This window comes from Dendrobates tinctorius, unplaced genomic scaffold (assembly GCF_039654945.1).
Source record: "Dendrobates tinctorius isolate UK_male_01 unplaced genomic scaffold, ASM3965494v1 ptg000144l, whole genome shotgun sequence".
NCBI lineage: Eukaryota > Metazoa > Chordata > Amphibia > Anura > Dendrobatidae > Dendrobates > Dendrobates tinctorius.
Genome location: NW_027361811.1, coordinates 3,064,151 through 3,083,639, shown reverse-complemented (window position 1 = coordinate 3,083,639; position 19,489 = coordinate 3,064,151). Strand labels below are relative to the sequence as shown.

The 19,489-nt window shown below is 42.5% G+C and overlaps 1 protein-coding gene across 3 annotated transcripts in view; it reads right to left on the bottom strand.

The window, feature by feature from the left end:
• The window catches only part of FANCC (FA complementation group C), a 342,843-nt gene that overhangs the window by 64,269 nt on the left and 259,085 nt on the right, over positions 1-19,489 (bottom strand). For all 3 annotated transcript variants that reach the window (XM_073545963.1, XM_073545964.1, XM_073545961.1), the window contains one exon: positions 4,590-4,642. In XM_073545963.1, the coding sequence (XP_073402064.1) occupies positions 4,590-4,642 (53 nt within the window). The remainder of the gene's footprint in view (positions 1-4,589; positions 4,643-19,489) is intronic.

The following is a 19,489-nucleotide window of genomic DNA, read 5'->3' as shown; positions in this document are numbered from 1 at the left end:
TATACATTTGTAAACTGAAAATGAAGAAAAAAGAATAATAGGCTGTTCAAAAAATAGCAGATTCTGCATTTTCATTTACACACTGAATATCTACAGTATAAACTGAAATTTGTTTCCAGACTTAGCTTTTCTGTTATTCACTGAACTAATATATATAGTTGTATAACCTTTATTTCTGCTAACTGCTTTACATCTACGTGGCATGGAGTCAACCAACATCTGACATCTGCACAGCTATATTCCAACCCAAACCAATTGGACTACATTCCACAGTTCTTTTCAATTCTTAGGTTTTGGGTCAAAACCTGCATTTTTATGTTATTCCAAAAAATTTCAAATCCGATTGAGGTCCAGGAATTGGGCTGGCTTCTTCATAACAATCTTGTTGATGTGGAACCAGGATGTTGCCCACTTGCTGGTGTGTTTGGGGACATTTCCTGCTGAAATTCCCATCTCAATGGTATTTCCTTTACAGCATAAGGCAACATGACCTCTTCCAGTATTTTGATATATTTAAACTGGTCCATGGTGCCTGGTATGTGATATAGTATGAGAAACATGCCCAAACCATTAAGGGTATGTGCACACGCTGCGGACTCTGCTGCGGATTGATCTGAGCGGATTTTGCAAAATCCGCAGGTCAAAAGACCTGCGGTTTATCTGCGGATTAGCCTGCGGTTTTGCCCTGCGGTTTATCACCTCTACAATGGAGGAGATGGTAAACCGCAGCGGAATCCGCAGAAAGAATTGACATGTCAATTCTTTCTGCGGATTAGAAACCGCAGCAAATCCGCACCGTCTGCACTGCGGTTTCCATTTCCCATAGGATATTATGGTACTGTACACAGAAACTGCTGCGGATCCGCAGAGCCAAAACCGCTTCGAATCCGCAGCGTGTGCACACACCCTTAGCTTGCACCTCCATGTTTTACAGTCTTCACAGTGTACTGTGGCTTGAATTCAGTGCTTATAGGTCATCTCACAAACTGTCTGCGGCCTTTAGACCCAATAAGAACAACATGGCTCTCATCTGTCCTTAGAATGATACGTACTTCTCTTTAGGCCAGTCAATGTGTTCTTCGGCAAACTGTAACCTTTACAACACGTCTTTCTCAGCAATGGCACTTTATGAGGGTTCCTTGCAAATAGTTTGGCTTCACGTAGGCGTCTTCTGATGGTTGCAGGACTGACAGGTAACTGAAGATCTTTGATCTCCACAGAGCTGATTATTGGATGCTTCTTTGTCATTTCTGTGATTCTATGATTTATGCGGACTGGTTGTATTTCTTTTTCTACCACATTTTGGGTTTGGTTTGCCATTTTAACCCCTTCACCCACGAGCCATTTTTCGTTTTTGCAGTCCTGTTTTTTGCTCCCCTTCTTCCTAGATCCATAACTTTTTTATTTTTCCATCAAAATGGCCATGTGAGGGCTTGTTTTTTAAGGGACGAGTTGTGCTTTTGAACAACGCCATTCGTTTTACCATATAGTATACTGGAAAAAGGGAAAAAATTCCAAGTGCTGTGAAATAGCGTTGTTTTTTTTTTACCATGTTCACCTACGCTAAAATTGACCTGCCATTATGATTTTTCAGCTCATTACGAGTTTATAGATACTAAACATGTATATAGGTTCTTTCTAATGTAAGTGGTGAAAAAAAATCCAAAGTCTGTTAAAAAAAATTGCGTCATTTTCTGAAACTGGATAAGGGCTCCGAGCTGATGTTTTTATTGATACCATTGTGGTATAGATATGATATTTTGATCACCCATTATTGTATTTTAATTCAATGTTGCAGCGACCAAAAATCGTAATTCTGGTGTTCTGACTTTTTTTCTTGCTACGTTTACTGATCGGATTCTTTTTATAAGTTGATAGATCGGGTGATTCTGAACGTGGCGATAAAAATGTGTATTTTTTTACTTTTTTTGTTAATTGTTTTATTTTGAATGGGGCAAAAAGGGAGTGATTTAAACATATGCTTTTTTATTTTGTAATATTTTATTAAAACTTTTTTACTTTACACTTGCTTCAATAGTTTCCATGGGAGACTAGAAGCTGCGATCAAAAAATCGCTTGTGCTACACAGAGCAGGGCTTCGGTCAGCGCTCATAGCTATCCGGCTATGACAACCACAGGGGTCTGCTGCATGCCAACCCATCTGCGACTCGCATTCATGTGACACGGGCGCTGATAGGCAGGATTATTGACGCACTTCCGAAGCAATCGTGTTAAATGCCGCTATCAGAGATTGACAGCGGCATTTAACATGTTAACAGCCGCAGGTGGATTGAATTTACCACCCGCGGCTGTTAGAGGCACATGTCAGCTGTTCAATACAGATGCTCAGTGCCAGACCCCACATCCTACACACCCTACATGCACGGCACATGTCATGATGGGGTTAAGGTATTGGAAATCTTTTTAGTAGAGAAGCCAATTATTTTCTGGAATTCTTTATATGTTTTACCCACTCCAATCAACTTCTTGATAAAAGTTCTCTCTCTTTCAGTGCAATGTGTGGAACGACCCATTTTACTCACTGAGCAAGGGGGGGGGTAAAACCAGCAGATACAACATTTGGTCCCCTCCTTCTTTAAATAAGGGCCATAATTGACACCTGTTTCTTCACAGAATGACTGACCTCACTAATTGAACTCAGCACTGCTAGAACACCCTCCTTTCATTAAATGAGTCAATTACACAAAATTAGAAATAAAAGTGCGCATGTCATGACTGTTAACTCTGTTGGTTGCCCATTACTTGCTTACACCTAGTCATGATTTTTTCCAATATTGTACAATCTTTAATGCCAAAAACAGTAACTAAACACATTAATGATGTTAGACGGTAATTATTTTGCACACAACTGTATAGTTCTTCAGATTCACTATGTCGCTTACCCCGTGTAGGTCATTGAAGTAGCTTACGTATCCATTGCTACGACTACTCATATAGTGACAGATAGTTGTTAGTGGTTGTCAACCATGGAGATCTAAGCTACTGCAATACCCTGCACATGGGGTAAAGCACATGGTGAATCAGAAGAACTATACTACATTTCTAATTTGAGGTATTTGCTAACATAATTACACCTACTACATATTGTGATAGGATCTTTGAGATAGGAATACCCCTTTAATGTCTCCATACACGCTGTCAGCTGAACAATTGCTCAGTTGACAGTTGACAGTTATCTCACCACACTCCCCTACACACAGGAACGCTCAGCTCAAGTGTTCCTGAATTTTTCTGTTACTTATCTCCAGAACATAAGAATCAGCAGTTTGAAATCCAACAGGTCACTGCTTCTCATACCCGACAATCTGTCAGGGAAGATTCCGAGACCATCAGAATATCAGTTGATCCCACTCATATTGGTGGTTCGGTCAACTTTTGTTTAACCCCTTTCCGATTTAAGGCATAATAGTACTCCGATGTCAGACTCCCCGTTTGATGTGGGCTCCGATAGGCCCACGCCTTTCTGGGCACATGACAGCTGATCTATACAGCTGATATGTGCCCGAAACAGTCGCGGATGGAATCACGATCCACCCACGGCTGTTAACTAGTTAAATGCCTCTGACAATCCCTGATAATGGCATTTAATTCGCGCTTACTGGAAGCGCGTCGTAAATCCCGCCCATTGGTGACCCCGTCACGTGATTGCGGGTCATTGATGGGTCGGCATGACAAACAGAGGTCTGAAGCAGACCTCTATGGTTGTAATTGCCGTATTGCTATGAGGATTTTTGCTAAACACAGGCTATCTGATCATCGCCTGTACTGCAGCTTCTAGTCTCCCATGGAGACTACTAAATAATGCAAAAAGTTAAAAAAAAAAAATTAAATATTTAAAAAAATAGTTCAAATCATTCCCCTTTCTCCCCATTCAAAATCTTTTTAAAAAAAAAAATCAAATATACATATTTGGTATCACCGCGTTTAGAATCACCCGATCTATCAATATAAAAAAAGAAATAACCCATTGGTAAACGGTGTAACGGAAAAAAAATTAAAACCTAATTTTTGGGGTCGCCACTACATTGCAATAAAATGCAATAACGGGCGATCAAAATATCGTATGTAGACCAAAATGTTATTAATAAAAACGTCAGCCCAGCACGCAAAAAATAAGCCCTCACTCAGCCCCAGATCATGGAGAAACTACAGGTCTCGGAAAATGGCACTCGTAATGACCTGGAGAACCATAATGACAGGTCAGTTTTAGGATTTAGTGAATATGGTTATAAACATAACTGTGGAATTGCACCTTTTTTGCAATTTCACTGGGCATGGAATTTCTTTCCTGTTTTCCCCGTACAAGATTTGTTAAAACCATAAGTGTTGTTCAAAAGTACAACTTGTCCCGCAAAATACAAGCCCTCACATGGCCATATTGACAGAATAATAAAAAAAAGTTATGGTTCTGGGAAGAAGTGGAGCGAAAAACGAAAATGCAAAATGGAAATACCTCTGGTCGTGAAAGGGTTAATACGTATGAAGGCCACTAATGCACATCCACTCCACATCAGAAAAAGCATTTTTTTGGGGAAAGATATTCTGCTGGCCCCACATCACAGTCTTACCTGAAAAAGTCCTCAATTACTCTGAATATGCATAGGTGACAAGCAGCTTCAGGCTAGGGAGAAAACAACAAGAAAATCACATAAAACAGTTTTTTGTCCTTTGTGGCTTTAGAAAAGGCAAAGAATAATGACTTTCATGGAAAATAAATGATAATAGTTAATGATGGCAAGTTTATCAGCAATGCTTAAATTACCGTATATACTTGCGTATAAGCCGAGATTTTCAGCCCATTTTTTGGGGCTGAAAGTCTCCCTCTCGGCTTATACGTGAGTCATATGCCGGGGGTCGGCGGGAGAAGGGAAGCGGGGGTGTTAGACATCATACCCCCCTGGTGCATCTCTGCAGCCCCCCCACTTCTCCCGGTCTCAGGCTCCTTCCTTCAGCGGAAACGTGGTACCGCTCATTAAAGTAATGAATATGCGCATATTCATTACTTTAATGAGCAATACCACGTGACCGCTGAAGAAGGGAGCCTGAGACCGGGGGAAGCGGGGCTGCAGAGACAGCACCAGGGGGGGTAAGTATAAGCAACTTATCTAGATGTGTGCTGAGCACTTTGAATCCCAAGTGCTTCACACAAGTTTATAACGTTGAGTTGTGAAAATTAAACAAAAAAACAAGCAAAAAATTTTTTTCTACAAAAATGTTATTTTAGCCCCATTTTTTATTATCACAAGGGTAACAGGAGAAAACGGACCTCAAAATCTGTTGTGCAATTTCTCCCGAATACGCTGATACCCCAAATGTGGAGAAAAACTACTGTTTGGGCATACGGCAGGGCTTGGAAGGGAAGGAGTGATGTTTTGGAATGCAGACTTTGAAGGAATGGTCTGCAGGCACCATGTTGCATTTAGAGAGCTCCTGGAGTATCTAAAGATGGGGAAATTCCCAACACGTTACCCCATTTTGGAACTGATCTCCTGTTCCTTGGAAGGTGAAATTTATAATGTAGTGGCATACATAAGTAATGTAGAGTGCATCACGTTGACATACGTGAGTTTTTTAGCGTTTGTCAGTTTAGCAGTCCATGGATGTGTGGAAAAGTTTGAAGCATTCTTTTACACACAGACCAGGTTTACTGGGGCAGGCGTTGCATTGATAAGTGCTATCCTTGCGTATCCCCCTTCTGCAATACACTCAGCACCTCTTTTGTGACCTTCCTTTCTTTGTGCTTCGAGGGAACTCCCTGAGGAAATGATGGCCTGGCACAATACGAGCACCGTCAGTTCCGGAAGTCTTGGAGCCCGCTCTGTCCTGATCTCCAAAGATTACGGTCTTCATTATTACCTCCTGGAACTGAAGGTCTGGCTTGCACATCGTGATAACACGAGCCTTGTGGATGCCATCTACGATGTGCACAGCCAGCTTCTGGTATCACACCTTGGCCTTTCTCATGGCACTGTATGGCTGGAAAACTTGATCTTAGAGATCAACTCCCCCCCCCCATTTTCTTGTTGTACTCCAGTACAGTTTGGTTTGTGGAGCAGTGTAGAGGTAACTAGTACAGTGGTGGGGGTGCTGCCATCATCATGTATTATGGTCAAGAAAAGGACATCCTTTTTGTCCCTGACCACCAGCAAATTGTTGCTATATTGGGCTCTGCTCTCACCCTGTTCACACATGCATGCAAGACAAAAAAATAGGAAAAACCTATTTGTACACTCCATGAGAGTTCACAAAATGCACACTTAATATTATATCTACATCTGTTAAGTTTATATAGAATTATTTCATGTGCATGTAGGAATCTGTTCACACATGCATGCAAGACAGCAAAAAAAGGGAAAAACCTATTTGCACACTCCACGAGAGTTCACAAAAATGCACACACTTGATATTACATCTATATCTGTTAACTTTATATAGAATTATTTCATGTGCATGTAGGAACCTATACACACATGCCTGCAAGGCAGGAAAAGAAAACACTTAAAAATTGAAATACAGTGAAACTGGAATAAAGCTGTATAACAATACAGAACTATTTAGTTCCAGGGGGAACCTGACAAAAGAACTCAAAAATATCTCAAATCTCCCCTAAAATTCAATCCTTCTGGAAATCTGGCATTTATTGCCAGTATCCAGTACGCTTCTCTCCCCAGCAACAACCTCTCCCAATTTCCGCCTCGGACTGGTCTCGACACACGTTCTATGCCTTTTACCCTCAGACTATCAGTATTACCTGCATGCACCTCCAAGAAATGCCTAGCCAACCCCGAAATACTCTTGTTGTTGGAAGGGGAATTAGGTTTACTTGCGGTAACATGCTCACTGATTCTTTTTTTCAAACATCTTGTTGTACATCCCACATAATACTGAAATTCTGTTTTCCTCTTTTAGACCAAGATTCGAAGGTTGATTCCACTATGTAATGATTGGTGCATTTGTTTTGTAATTGCTTTCACATGTGGGGTTGGGTTTGTGCATGTGTTATAAACTTTGTATGATCATTGTATTTTTAGATGCCTATGAGTAAGGACAAAGTCCGAAACGCGTCATGCGTGCGGGGGATGTTTGCCACTTGACATTTATTGCCACGTATGTTTTTAACTTTTTACAAGCTATGGATTACATAAAAAGACAAAATTTGAATTTTTATGGAAATTACCTGGTGCTGTTTTTTTTCTCTTTGCCTGTGATAGCTTGTGCAGAGAGGGACTTGAAGAATGGGATTCTGGTATAAAAGTTTTCTACAGAGAGGTGACAACCTTGATCCAGCAGTGGGTGTACCAAATCACACACAATTATCCCACTCACTCCTAGGACAGGGGGGCATTCAGGGGGTTCGATCCGGGTGTCCTTCCCTTCATAAACTCTAAACCTGTGGGTGCACCCTGAGGTACTCTCACACAGTTTGTAGATCTTAAGTCCACACCTGGCTCTCTTACAGGGCAGGCATTGCCGGAATTTGAGCCTCCCATTGAAATGGATTAGGCACTCATCCACACAGATGTCCCTTTTGGGGAATGTACACCTCAGCAAACTGGCTGCTGAAGGGATAAATGACAGACCGAACTTTGAAAAGACTGTCAAAGTTGGGGTCATCTCAGTGAGAACACTGTATATTATTGTTGTTATGCAAACATTTTTGGATTGACTCAAATCGTTTACGGGTCATAGCCATGCGGAACCGTAGTGTTATACAAAACATAAATACTCCAATATTGCCGAAGTTCTGACTTCTTCACTAACTTCATGTGAAAAACCAGGCCCCAAAACATCAATATTTTTACTACGTCTACAGGGGTCCAGTTAGAAAATGATGAAGGGCGGTTTTGTGCCAAAAATTGCTCGGCGAACAAATTTGTTTGATTCACCATGAGGTTTACAAAATCCTCAATCAATCAATCAATCAAATTTATTATCGCCAAGTACATATTACATACTGTCATGTCTGCCATGTCTGTTTTGTCTCAAGAACTGGAGCGATGTGCATGCGCATATCTTGTCTGCTGTCCTGCATGTTCACTAGAGCAGTGTGCACACTCACCTCATGTCTAAGCTGCAGGATGCCTGCGTTTCTGCTCTGCCTTCTGTGATCTTCTCGTCATGTCTAGGATTCCTGATCATGTGTTCCTGCCTGGATCCTGCACTGTCTGGTTCTGCAATCATCTCGTCATGTCTGAAACGCTGATCATGTGACGTTTCCTAAAGATCCTGCACTGTCTGGTTCGGCAATCATCTCGTCATGTCTAGAACTCTGATCATGTGACCTGTCTAGGTTTCAGCACTGGATCTGCAGTTGTCTCGTCATGTCTGAAACTCTGATCATGTGACTGTGCTCTGTTATCCTGTGGATCTGAACCCGGAAGTGCTCCCCTGGTCCTGACCTGGAAGAGGAGGTGCTATGCCCTATTTCAGGCCGCCCCTTCCTATGCTCAGGGCCTGAGTATTGTGTGGTGTCCCTGCATGGCTGCTTGGTCTGTGGGGCGCTCCCTCTATTCTGTGCCCTTGCACTCTTCTCTGTCGTGCATCTCTGCACACGCTCCGTGCTCGTATTCCGTCTCTTGTCTTGTTCCATGTCTTGTGGTTGTCTCTCGTGCCATGTTCTGTCCCTGCTCTGCTTTGCCTTGTAGTCCTTGTTTGCTCTGCTTCTGTTCCGTGTTTCTGTCCTCGTGTCATGTCTTGCTCTGCTTTGTGGCTTCAGGTACCCTGCCACTGTCCCTGGCGTGCCTCTCTGCACGCGCAGGACTCTGCCTCGCCTGTCCCTGGCGTGCCTCTCTGCACGCGCAGGACTCTGCCTCGCCTGTCCCTGGCGTGCCTCTCTGCACGCGCAGGACTCTGCCTCGCCTGTGTACCTTGTCTAGTCCCAAGGCCCTGCCTTGGCCCGGCTCTGGGCTTCGGCCTACGCTCCGCTGCTAGACTGTCCCTGTCCCTGGCATGCCCTCTGCATGCGCAGGTCTCTGCCTTGTTCTTTGTATTGTCCCTGTTGTTTCGTGCGCCCTTGCACTTTTCGCACTAGGCTTTGCTGTACTGTCTGTATGTGTCTCTGTCCTGTGTCTTTGCCTAGCCCTGCCTTGTGGCTCCGTGCCTCCTTGCACGTGCCTGGTCGTCTGTGCCTGCCTGGTGTGCCTCTAGCCGTGCTCGCCTGTGTGCCTCAGCCGTGCCCCGTCCAGTGCTATAGTGGTCTGGCTGCGTGGCCCCGCGGCGGTGCTGCCTCTAGTCGTGCCCGCCTGCAACTGCCATCGTCAGTACCACCTGCCGGCGCCCCCAGCCGTGGTCTCCGTGCTCCCTTGCACTCACGCTGGTTCTCGCACTGTGCCTTTTCGTGCTACTCTTGCACAACTCTTTGTTAACTTTGCTCTGCTCTGATTCCTGTCTTGCCTGGTCCTTGAACCCTGTTCCTGGCGTGCCTCTCTGCACGCGCAGGACTCTGCCTCGCCTGACCCTGGCGTGCCCTTTGCACGCTCAGGACTCTGTCTCGTACCTTGTGCCTTGGCGTGTCTCTACACACGCACTCTGTCTCGTACCTTGTGCCTTGGCGTGTCTCTACACACGCACTCTGTCTCGTACCTTGTGCCTTGGCGTGTCTCTACACTCGCACTCTGTCTCATGCCTTGGCGTGTCTCCACACACGCACCCTGTCTCGTCTGTGAACCCTGGCGTGTCCCTTACACGCGCACCTAGCTTTGAACCCTGGCGTGTCCCCTACACACGCACCTAGCCTTGGACCTCGGCGTGTTCCCTATCACGCACCATGCCCGGATATCTGTCGTGCCTCCTTGCCTGGAACCTGGTTTGCCTGCCGGATGCCTGGAACCTGCCTATCGCTGCCAGAGATCATGAGCTGGATGACTGCGGCCTGACGTCCGGAGCTGATGTCCGCAGCCTGATGCCGTGATGATGTCGATCATTGCCAGCAGTCCGGAGTCCGATGCCATCGTGCCGTTACCTGTACCTAGGCGTGCCACCTGGCACGTACCATGCTATGGACCTTGGCGTGCCCACACGCGCACCTTGCACGTTTTGCTTGTTTACACTGTATGTGATCCTGAGTTATCCTAATGAAGTTACCTTGCACCTACGTCTTGTCTTGCTTCCTGCTCGTCCTTGTCGTCAGACACTCGTCTAGTGTCCCCTGAGCCGGCCGTCTGGTCCCAGCAGTCGTGGTGGCTCACCCCCTTGGTCTTGCCCCTGACACTCCCTGTATAGGGGGTGGATTCTCACAAGGTAAGCTCGCCCTCGGTGGGTGCCATGACCCAGAGGGTCCACTCAAAAAATTGGCTCAGCAGGAGCTGAGTCCGTCACACATATATACAAGGAATTCTTTGTGGCAAAGAGGCAACATAATATATAACAACAGGTAACATCTAACAAGACAGATACAGTATATAGTCTACACATGACGATTTAATTGTTGAACAGAGAGTGGATAGAAGCTGTTCATATGGCAGTTGGTGCTGCATTTGGGGACTCTGAAGCGACGTCCTGAAGGGAGTAGTTGGAATGAGGAGTGTCCCGGGTGAGAGGGATCGGATGAAATTTTCAATGCGTGGGATCGAATACTCTTATCATAAAGATCCTGGATTTTAGGCAGGGGAGAACCTATAATTCTCTCTGCTGTTCTGAAAGTCCTTTGTAAGCGGAGTTTGTCATGCGCAGTGGCTCCCCCATACCAGACTATCAGAGAGGAACAAATCACAGATCTGATGACAGCATTAAAAAATAAGATCAGCAGATTCTTAGACAAACCATATCTTTTCAGCTGACGCAGGAAGAACATCCTCTGTTGTGCTTTTCTTATAACAGCATCCACGTTTTTCCCCCATTTAAGATTATGAGAGATGATAACACCAAGGAATTTGGTCTCTGTGACCCTAAGAACCACTTCGTCATGGATGTAGATTGGAAGTATCTCATGTTGATCTTTCCTAAAATCCACAACCATCTCAGCAGTTTTTTTAGTGTTGAATACAAGATTATTAGCTTTACACCAGTCACATATTCTTTTCACCTCACTCCGATACAAGTCTTCAGCATTTCCCCTGATGAGACCAAGACTAAAAAGGATTATTTCTGTGAGGCCGGTAGTGTCAAATTTGATTCCCGTTTGCGCCACAAAATCAGGAATCAGTGGCTCATAATCTTCGGGAGGTGAGTTCCATATGGGGTCAGTAAAGAGGGGTGCTGGTTCCGTTTCTGTCCTGGGACGTCTGCGTCAGTATGATTTGAGGATGAGGCGAAACATAAAGGAAGGTGGGATCCTCTCCCTCACTATCAGTGTCGGAGGCAAGGAAGGGGTTTTGCCTCCTCAGCTGAATCCAGTGATTGGGACAAGTTGGAAGAATATTTAGAATTGAGAGTCCTCAGTGGTTGATACCTTTTAATGGCTAACTGAAAAGATGGTAACAAATTGCAAGCTTTCATGCAAGAAACAAAAGAGAAAAGCAATATATCTACATATGGGAACTCCACAATATGTACAAAAAATAAATTTTATTAATACATCAATGTCTGACACATACACAAAAACAGCAAAAACTATTAAAAACAGATTAAAAGATGCAAGAAATTGCAATCATCTCAAATCATGCAATAATGATATGATGATACTCCCACAGCAGAAAAACCCCACATAGCAATAATGACATAGGGTAAATATCAAACAAGCCACCTAGACATATTGAATATCACAGACAATGTATGTTGGATAGTATAATCATACATAGACCAAAAGGGTGTAGGGTGCGAGGTGTAAAAAAACGCTATTCACAGCACCATATGAGCCAAAAAAGGTTAACAGGGCAAATGAAGCCCAAACAATTGTTAAATACCTGACCCAAAAAGAAAAGCTTATAGACCCTGTAGGTATATAGGGACCAAACGATATTCAGCATGAGGATGTATAATGCCAGAAAATGCTGGAAGCAGCTGGTTGGGTAAGGGAGTGGGGGGAGCAAGGCCCTTAGGCTTAAACTAATACAAAATCTGAAGAATAACATATTTATATACAAGACAGCACATAAATAACTCAATAGATAAGACAAGTGATGTGAAGTGGAATAGTCATTGTGGGAGAGAGATAAGCATAAATATTGGAGCAGTTCATAGATAAGCAGTGTGAAGGTTTTATTTTCAGTTAGCCATTAAAAGGTATCAACAACTGAGGACTCTCAATTCTAAATATTCTTCTATCTACTGGCTAACACGGTACAAAGATATATGTCTTTCCTGGGATAAGTTAGACATTTTCTCATATGTGCAGTGTGTGTACCAAATTTTATGGTGTGTGTGAGCTTAGTGTAACCTTTTTAATATTTAGAAGACAAGGCTGTAGGACGGACGCATGGGTGTGATTCTTTCTTTCCGCAATGACATTAACCATAACTCAATTCAGTAAAAAAAATACTGTACTATAGTAGACAATGATTATTACGGCTTTTTTTTTTACTGTCACTAATCTAAATTATTAAAAAAAAAAGAAAACAACAACCGGAGGCTGATCACTGATCAGTGCTTGACGGCTGTAGGATGCATGCACAGATCTGATTCTATTTTTCCGACAATAACTCAATTCAGTAAAAAATACTGTAGTAGACGACAATTACCACAGTATATTTTGACTGTCCTTAATCCACTATTGACTAATCGAAATTATTTTTAACTCGATTCTTTTTTCACACACACACACACACACACACACAAAAAAACAACAACCGGAGGCCGGTCAGAGCCAGCATTCGACGGCTGTAGGTCGCAGGCACAGATGTGGTGCAAAAAGGAGATACAAAACCAAAAATGGACAGGGAAAAAAAAAAGTCCATGCTAAAAGTGAGCGCAGGTCCTAATCAGTGGTGTGCATCTGATCAGTGGCTCGGCTGCTGTAGGACACAAACAAGGAGGTGGTGCAAAGGGAGGGGAATAGACAGGGAGAAAAACAGGGACAAAAAAAGGTGTAGAAATTAGAGAGCATGGACATTGATCAGTAATTTGTGCCAGTGATCAGTGCTTGGTGGCTGCAGGAAGCACAAAAAAAATTCCCAAAAATCGAGCGGTCAAGAACTGATCAGCGATTAAGTACTAATTAACGCTCAGAGACATAAGGGGCTTGCGGAAGGGAGTAAAGGGGGAAAAATGGTAGAGAGGGGGATTGGGGTGGATTAGGAAAGATCAGGAACATCTCAAGGAGGGGATCAGGAAGCACCACTCAACGCCTCCTAAAACAACCAACACAGTCAACTCCAGAACCAGTCAATTTGAAACTAAAACTGCAAATCACTGATTGCCAGAGTAGAGTGTATATAGCAGAGAGGAGTGGCAATCAATGAACAACTGAGACCATCAAATCAGGATAGCTCCAGGAACGCGTTATGCCAATTGTCTCCATGGTGACCCTGGGACGAAAGATGGCCACGGGGTCACCAAAGGATGGTGGCCTGTTAGCTCATGCTGAGAACACAAGCTGACACACCTCCTCCCTGCACGTCAGACGCTGATCTAAAATCTAAATATTGCAAAAATATTTTTAAAAAAAACCCACACAAAATCAAGAACCAAAAAAAGAAAACATATTAATAGAATAAATACATTTATGTAGAAAGAAAAAAACACACATTCGGTATGGCATCCAGAACGGCCCGACCTATAAAACTGCACCACTTAGTTAACCCCTTCAGAGAACACTGTTAAAAATGAATAAAAACAAGGCAAAAAACTATATAATCTTTTATCATCATACAGCCGAACAAAAAGTGGAATAAAATGTGATCAAAAAGACCAATGAAAATAAAAATGGTATAGTTGAAAACGTCATCTTGTCCCACAAAAAAACAAGCAGCCATACACCTCCGTCAGCGGAAAAATAATAAAATTATAGCTCTAAGAATAAAGCGATGCAAAAACGATATGGTTTTCTATAAAATAGTTATTATTGTATAAAAGTGACAAAACATAAAAAAGATATAAATGCGGTATCACTGTAGTCGTACTGACCCGATGGATGACCTCCCCCCTCAAAAAAAAAGAAAAAAACAATTCCTAAATTAATGGTTTCTATTCATTTTGCCTCCCAAAAAATGGAATAGAAAACTATCAAAAAAGGTCATGTGACCGAAAATGGTACCAATAAAAAACATCAACTTGTCCCGCAAAAAACAAGCCTTCACATGACAGTGAGCCGAAATATGGAAAAAGTATAGCTACCAAAATATGGCGATGCAAAAATGTTTTTGCAATAAAAAGCATCTTTTAGTGTGTGACAGCATCCAAACATAAAAACCTGATATAAATCTGGTATAGCTGCACTCACATCGACCTGCGCGAGTCTGGTATTGCTTATACCACATGAGGAACGGCATAAAATATGACCAATTCTTCACCTTCTGTTGACTTTCACCATTAGATGGCGCCAGAACACAGAATATGAGTAATGCTTTGCATCTAAAATGGAGGTGACTAGAAATGGACAATTACAGCTCACAAATAATGTAGAGGGCCAGTTAGAATGTGAGCTGTAGAGTACAGAAGCTACTCACAATTCAGGATTACATAAAGAGACAGACACACTCTGGACTGGGTCACTACATACTTCCCCTCTGAAGATAAGCCGTCCTCAGCGACTGCGCGAGTGGTGGTCTTCTCCCAAAGACCGCAGTAAGGCTCAGCTCACATTTATCCTGCACTCAACGCTGAGCGCTTACACTGAAGTTTCCGTGTAAATCTCTGAAATACAGGATTCAAACAGAACACCCAGCAGAAGATTCCCTATAATGAGGTAATTGGAGGCACTGTGGATGCTGTCTGGCTGCCTATAATTCGACGGTGTCTGCCTTTTTAAGCGTGCATGAAAGTGCGGTCAGACGGAGTTTTACGCACTTTTGAAAAGGACACTGCCAGAGGCCACATGGAGTCCAGAGACACTCTGCTTCCGCAATATAGTGAATGGTACCCTTGTGAGTTTCATCTGAATCACGTCACTCAGAGATTTAGATAGAAACCCCAATGTACGTGCTCATTACAGAGCGCACAGATAAATTTGATCCCAAATATGTAAAAGGTTGAAACCTTCAACTCAAATTCTCCCTCCCCCCCAAAAAAAATCCCAGCTCAGCTCAGTTATCTGTTAACAGATAGGGGAGGTGGCTTCCATGATACTGGTAGTACAAGTGTCTCTGGTAAAGTGCGATAGCTTCTCACCCCCCAAAACAAATACAGCAAACTCTGTATTCCCGAATCCAAATGCCCCCTCGCTTCTGAGCTCCAGTGTGCCTAAACCACATATAGCGTCCACATGTTTGGCATTTCTTTAGCGGTGAGAGCCCGCCTAGTCTACAGGTGCATGTCTCCATAAACATAAGCTGGGCACCACAGTGTACTGGTGACTACAATGTACTGGTGTATGATATTCTTAATCTGGGAGGGGGCCAATATCCATTGCCCCTTACCTGGTTATTAAAATAAGCCCACAGCTGTCTGTTTAGTCTTTGATGGTTAGTAAATATAAAAAGGACCCGACATCATTTTTTGGGGGGCCTCCCCTATAATAACCAGTAAAGGCTAAGCACATAGATGTGAGCTGATATTAATAGCTTGGAATCCTTTATGGCTATTAGCTTCTTCCCAAAATATTAACATCAGGCATCAACTTTCACTCAGTTGGTTATTAAAATGAAGGGCGACCCCACGTCGTGTGTTTAATTTAATTATTTTTTTAATTTATTTATTTTCACACTGACATATTTTCTATCTATATATCTATCATGTTCCTCATTTTTGAACATCTTTAACACACAAAACTCTAGTTTCTATGCTGCATTTAATTCCATATGTGTCACACTGACAGCAAACAGTCACAAGAATGTCACATATGTAAAAGTGGATGGCACATGGACCACAGATCTAACCAGTACTGTTTTTTCCAGTACAGGAATCCCCAGGACATGTGAAGGAGGCCAAAGGTGGGGCAACCTGATAAATCGCTCTAAAATCTGTAATTATAGCAACAACTGTTGCAGAAGTAACTGGGGCCTCATTTGTTAGAATTGCCTCACATTAAGATCATTCTGGTTGCCAAAAGCAACCAGAATCCAGCTTTTAGATGGTTTAGCGAACAGCTCATTCAGCACTATGATTGCCCTTGAATCATTTGGAAACTCCAGTCGGTAAGTGCTCAGGGAAAGCCAAGGTATTACAAACTTGCAAATTAACTGCTAAAAATGTTCCATGGCACTCAAGAAAGCGGTCGAGGCCCTTGATCACACCTTGCAAGATCTGCGGGGATTGTATAATCACTTAATGAAGGAGAATTGTTGTACTTTTTGCAAGTGACTTCAGCTAAACGTTACCTGTCCTTAAGAATGCAACACCAGCAGAAGAATGCCTCTTTAAAAATCTTATCTGTGGAGACATTCAGAAGCTAACTGACTACTAATAGACATCAAAAAGATACCGTAAAATCACCAGAGATATAACTGAAGTACATTTCCCATAGAGGCCACGAGTGCTGGCATGGGACTGTGCTCTCCCTCAGCGCCCGACGGGCGCGTATACGCCCCCGGAAGAAGCGAGCAAGCGAAACGGCACCCGTCGGGCGGTGAGGGAGAGCACAGTCTCACACCAGCACTGGAGGACTCTATGGCAAATTTACTTCAGTTATATCTCTGGTGATTTTACGGTATCTTTTTGATGGAGACTTCATATATTGCTATATACTACTTCTTGGGCAGCTACTATTTAGGGAATGGTATACCAGCATATTCATTCATTGAATTTGACTATTTAACTTTTATTTTTTAATATATTTTCTGGATTTACCTGCCTTCCCACATCTATTATCGAATATATTACTGTCTTGATCCACTGTATTCACTATGAATAATAATTTTTAATACAAATATTCTGTGGATTTTAATTTAATAGCTGCTGCAATATTTTTACACTGACTCTTTTGTACTATAGCATTTTGTTTTGATACTCCTTTCATTAAGCCATAAATTTGCATTGTGCGCCTCCCTCTGTATGAAGGTTTCAGCCCTCTCTATTTTAATATACTTCTATTTTAAACTTGTTATTTAATAATAAAAAAAATAATATTTTAATTTCATCTTGTTGGAATCTCTTCTGGTCTGGTGGCTATGATACCACAAAAGACATTTTTTGAATATATTACATATACATCTGTATGGGCTTAAGACAGGTCATTGATCCTTCAGTGACCTGTCCCAGATTTTACATACTGCATAGAATATTGTGTGTGGGAAAAATAATTACATTCATCAAAATGGTGCTGGCGCTGTAGCATGATACAATGAATAATATGCATATATTCATTTATGATTTAGTCATATATAATGGGGAAAAAATATCTTCATAAAAATGGGGTCGGCACCTGCACAGTAGCATCTATCGTGTTATCGCAGTAGCATCTATCGCTGCCATTTTGCTGGAGAAAATTTTTTTTGGATCCATTAAAATGGCACCTGCGCAGTAGCATCTATCGCCGATAGATTCTACTGCGAAGGCGCCGCCGCCATTTTGTTGGAGCCAAAAAATGTTTTCTCTAGCAAAATGGTACCGATGGCGGCATCTGCGCAGTAGCGTGTATCATATTCCGATAGAAGCTACTGCGCAGGTGCTGCCGACATCAACTTGATGAAGCCATTTTTTTTCTCTAGCAAAATGGTGCCAGCACCTGTGCAGCAGCATCTATGAGAACGCGATAGATACTACTGCGCAGGACCAGCTGCCAACGTCATTTTGATGAAGAAATATAAATATGTATTTTTACACACAATATTCTATGCAGTATGTAAAATAGGCAGGTCAGCGAGGGATCAGTGACCTGTCATAAGCCCATAAAGATGCATATGTAAGCAGGGCACCACATAAAGACCCCCCCCCCACAGCACGAGAATCTCATTAACTGAACACTACAAATACAGATTAAATAACAACCACAAGACGAATTTCTTCACCCAGGTATAATTTTAATCAGTATAATGACACCGACCAACCAGTGCCTGTAGGTTACTGTGCACAATCTTGCTGACATTTTCCCTTTAAAGTAGTCGGCATTAATTTGGAGAGCCATTTTTTTTCATATGGTTACCTCTATGTTGCTTGCTATAGGGTGGGTAACAAAAAATCTTTTCACATATGCACCTGAAGGTAAAATGAAAAGGGTTGTTTAACAAAATGCACTACAACAGACAGCTGTGTATCTGTAAATCATTGTTACTCATTTGTCAATTAACCACTGAAGGGTTACACTGGGGGGAGGGAGGTGAAGGGTTGTATTATGCTGTTCCCCTCTTAATTTTATCTGTGTGTGAAAGGAGAGTAAATTTTAATATTTAAGAAAAATTTGTTAAAAAAAAAAATTGTTCGCCTCAGTGTTACAACAAGTGTTTAACACCAAAATAACAAAAAAAAAAGAGTTCTAGAAACAAAACGCTGAAGATGGGAACTTCAGGGTGAAACTGAAAATGTAACCTTGTCAAGCATAAAACAATTTAACATATTACTTTACATGAGCGAAGCCGTGGGTATTTTGCTAGTATATATATACAGTGGGGAAAAAAAGTATTTAGTCAGTCAGCAATAGTGCAAGTTCCACCACTTAAAAAGATGAGAGGCGTCTGTAATTTACATCATAGGTAGACCTCAACTATGGGAGACAAACTGAGAAAAAAAAATCCAGAAAATCACATTGTCTGTTTTGTTTTCATTTTATTTGCATATTATGGTGGAAAATAAGTATTTGGTCAGAAACAAAATTTCATCTCAATACTTTGTGATATATCCTTTGTTGGCAATGACAGAGGTCAAACGTTTTCTGTAAGTCTTCACAAGGTTGCCACACACTGTTCTTGGTATGTTGGCCCATTCCTCCATGCAGATCTCCTCTAGAGCAGTGATGTTTTTGGCTTTTCGCTTGGCAACACGGACTTTCAACTCCCTCCAAAGGTTTTCTATAGGGTTGAGATCTGGAGACTGGCTAGGCCACTCCAGGACCTTGAAATGCTTCTTACGAAGCCACTCCTTCGTTGCCCTGGCGGTGTGCTTTGGATCATTGTCATGTTGAAAGACCCAGCCACGTTTCATCTTCAATGCCCTTGCTGATGGAAGGAGGTTTGCACTCAAAATCTCACGATACATGGCCCCATTCATTCTTTCATGTACCCGGATCAGTCGTCCTGGCCCCTTTGCAGAGAAACAGCCCCAAAGCATGATGTTTCCACCACCATGCTTTACAGTAGGTATGGTGTTTGATGGATGCAACTCAGTATTCTTTTTCCTCCAAACACGACAAGTTGTGTTTCTACCAAACAGTTCCAGTTTGGTTTCATCAGACCATAGGACATTCTCCCAAAACTCCTCTGGATCATCCAAATGCTCTCTAGCAAACTTCAGACGGGCCCGGACATGTACAGGCTTAAGTAGTGGGACACGTCTGGCACTG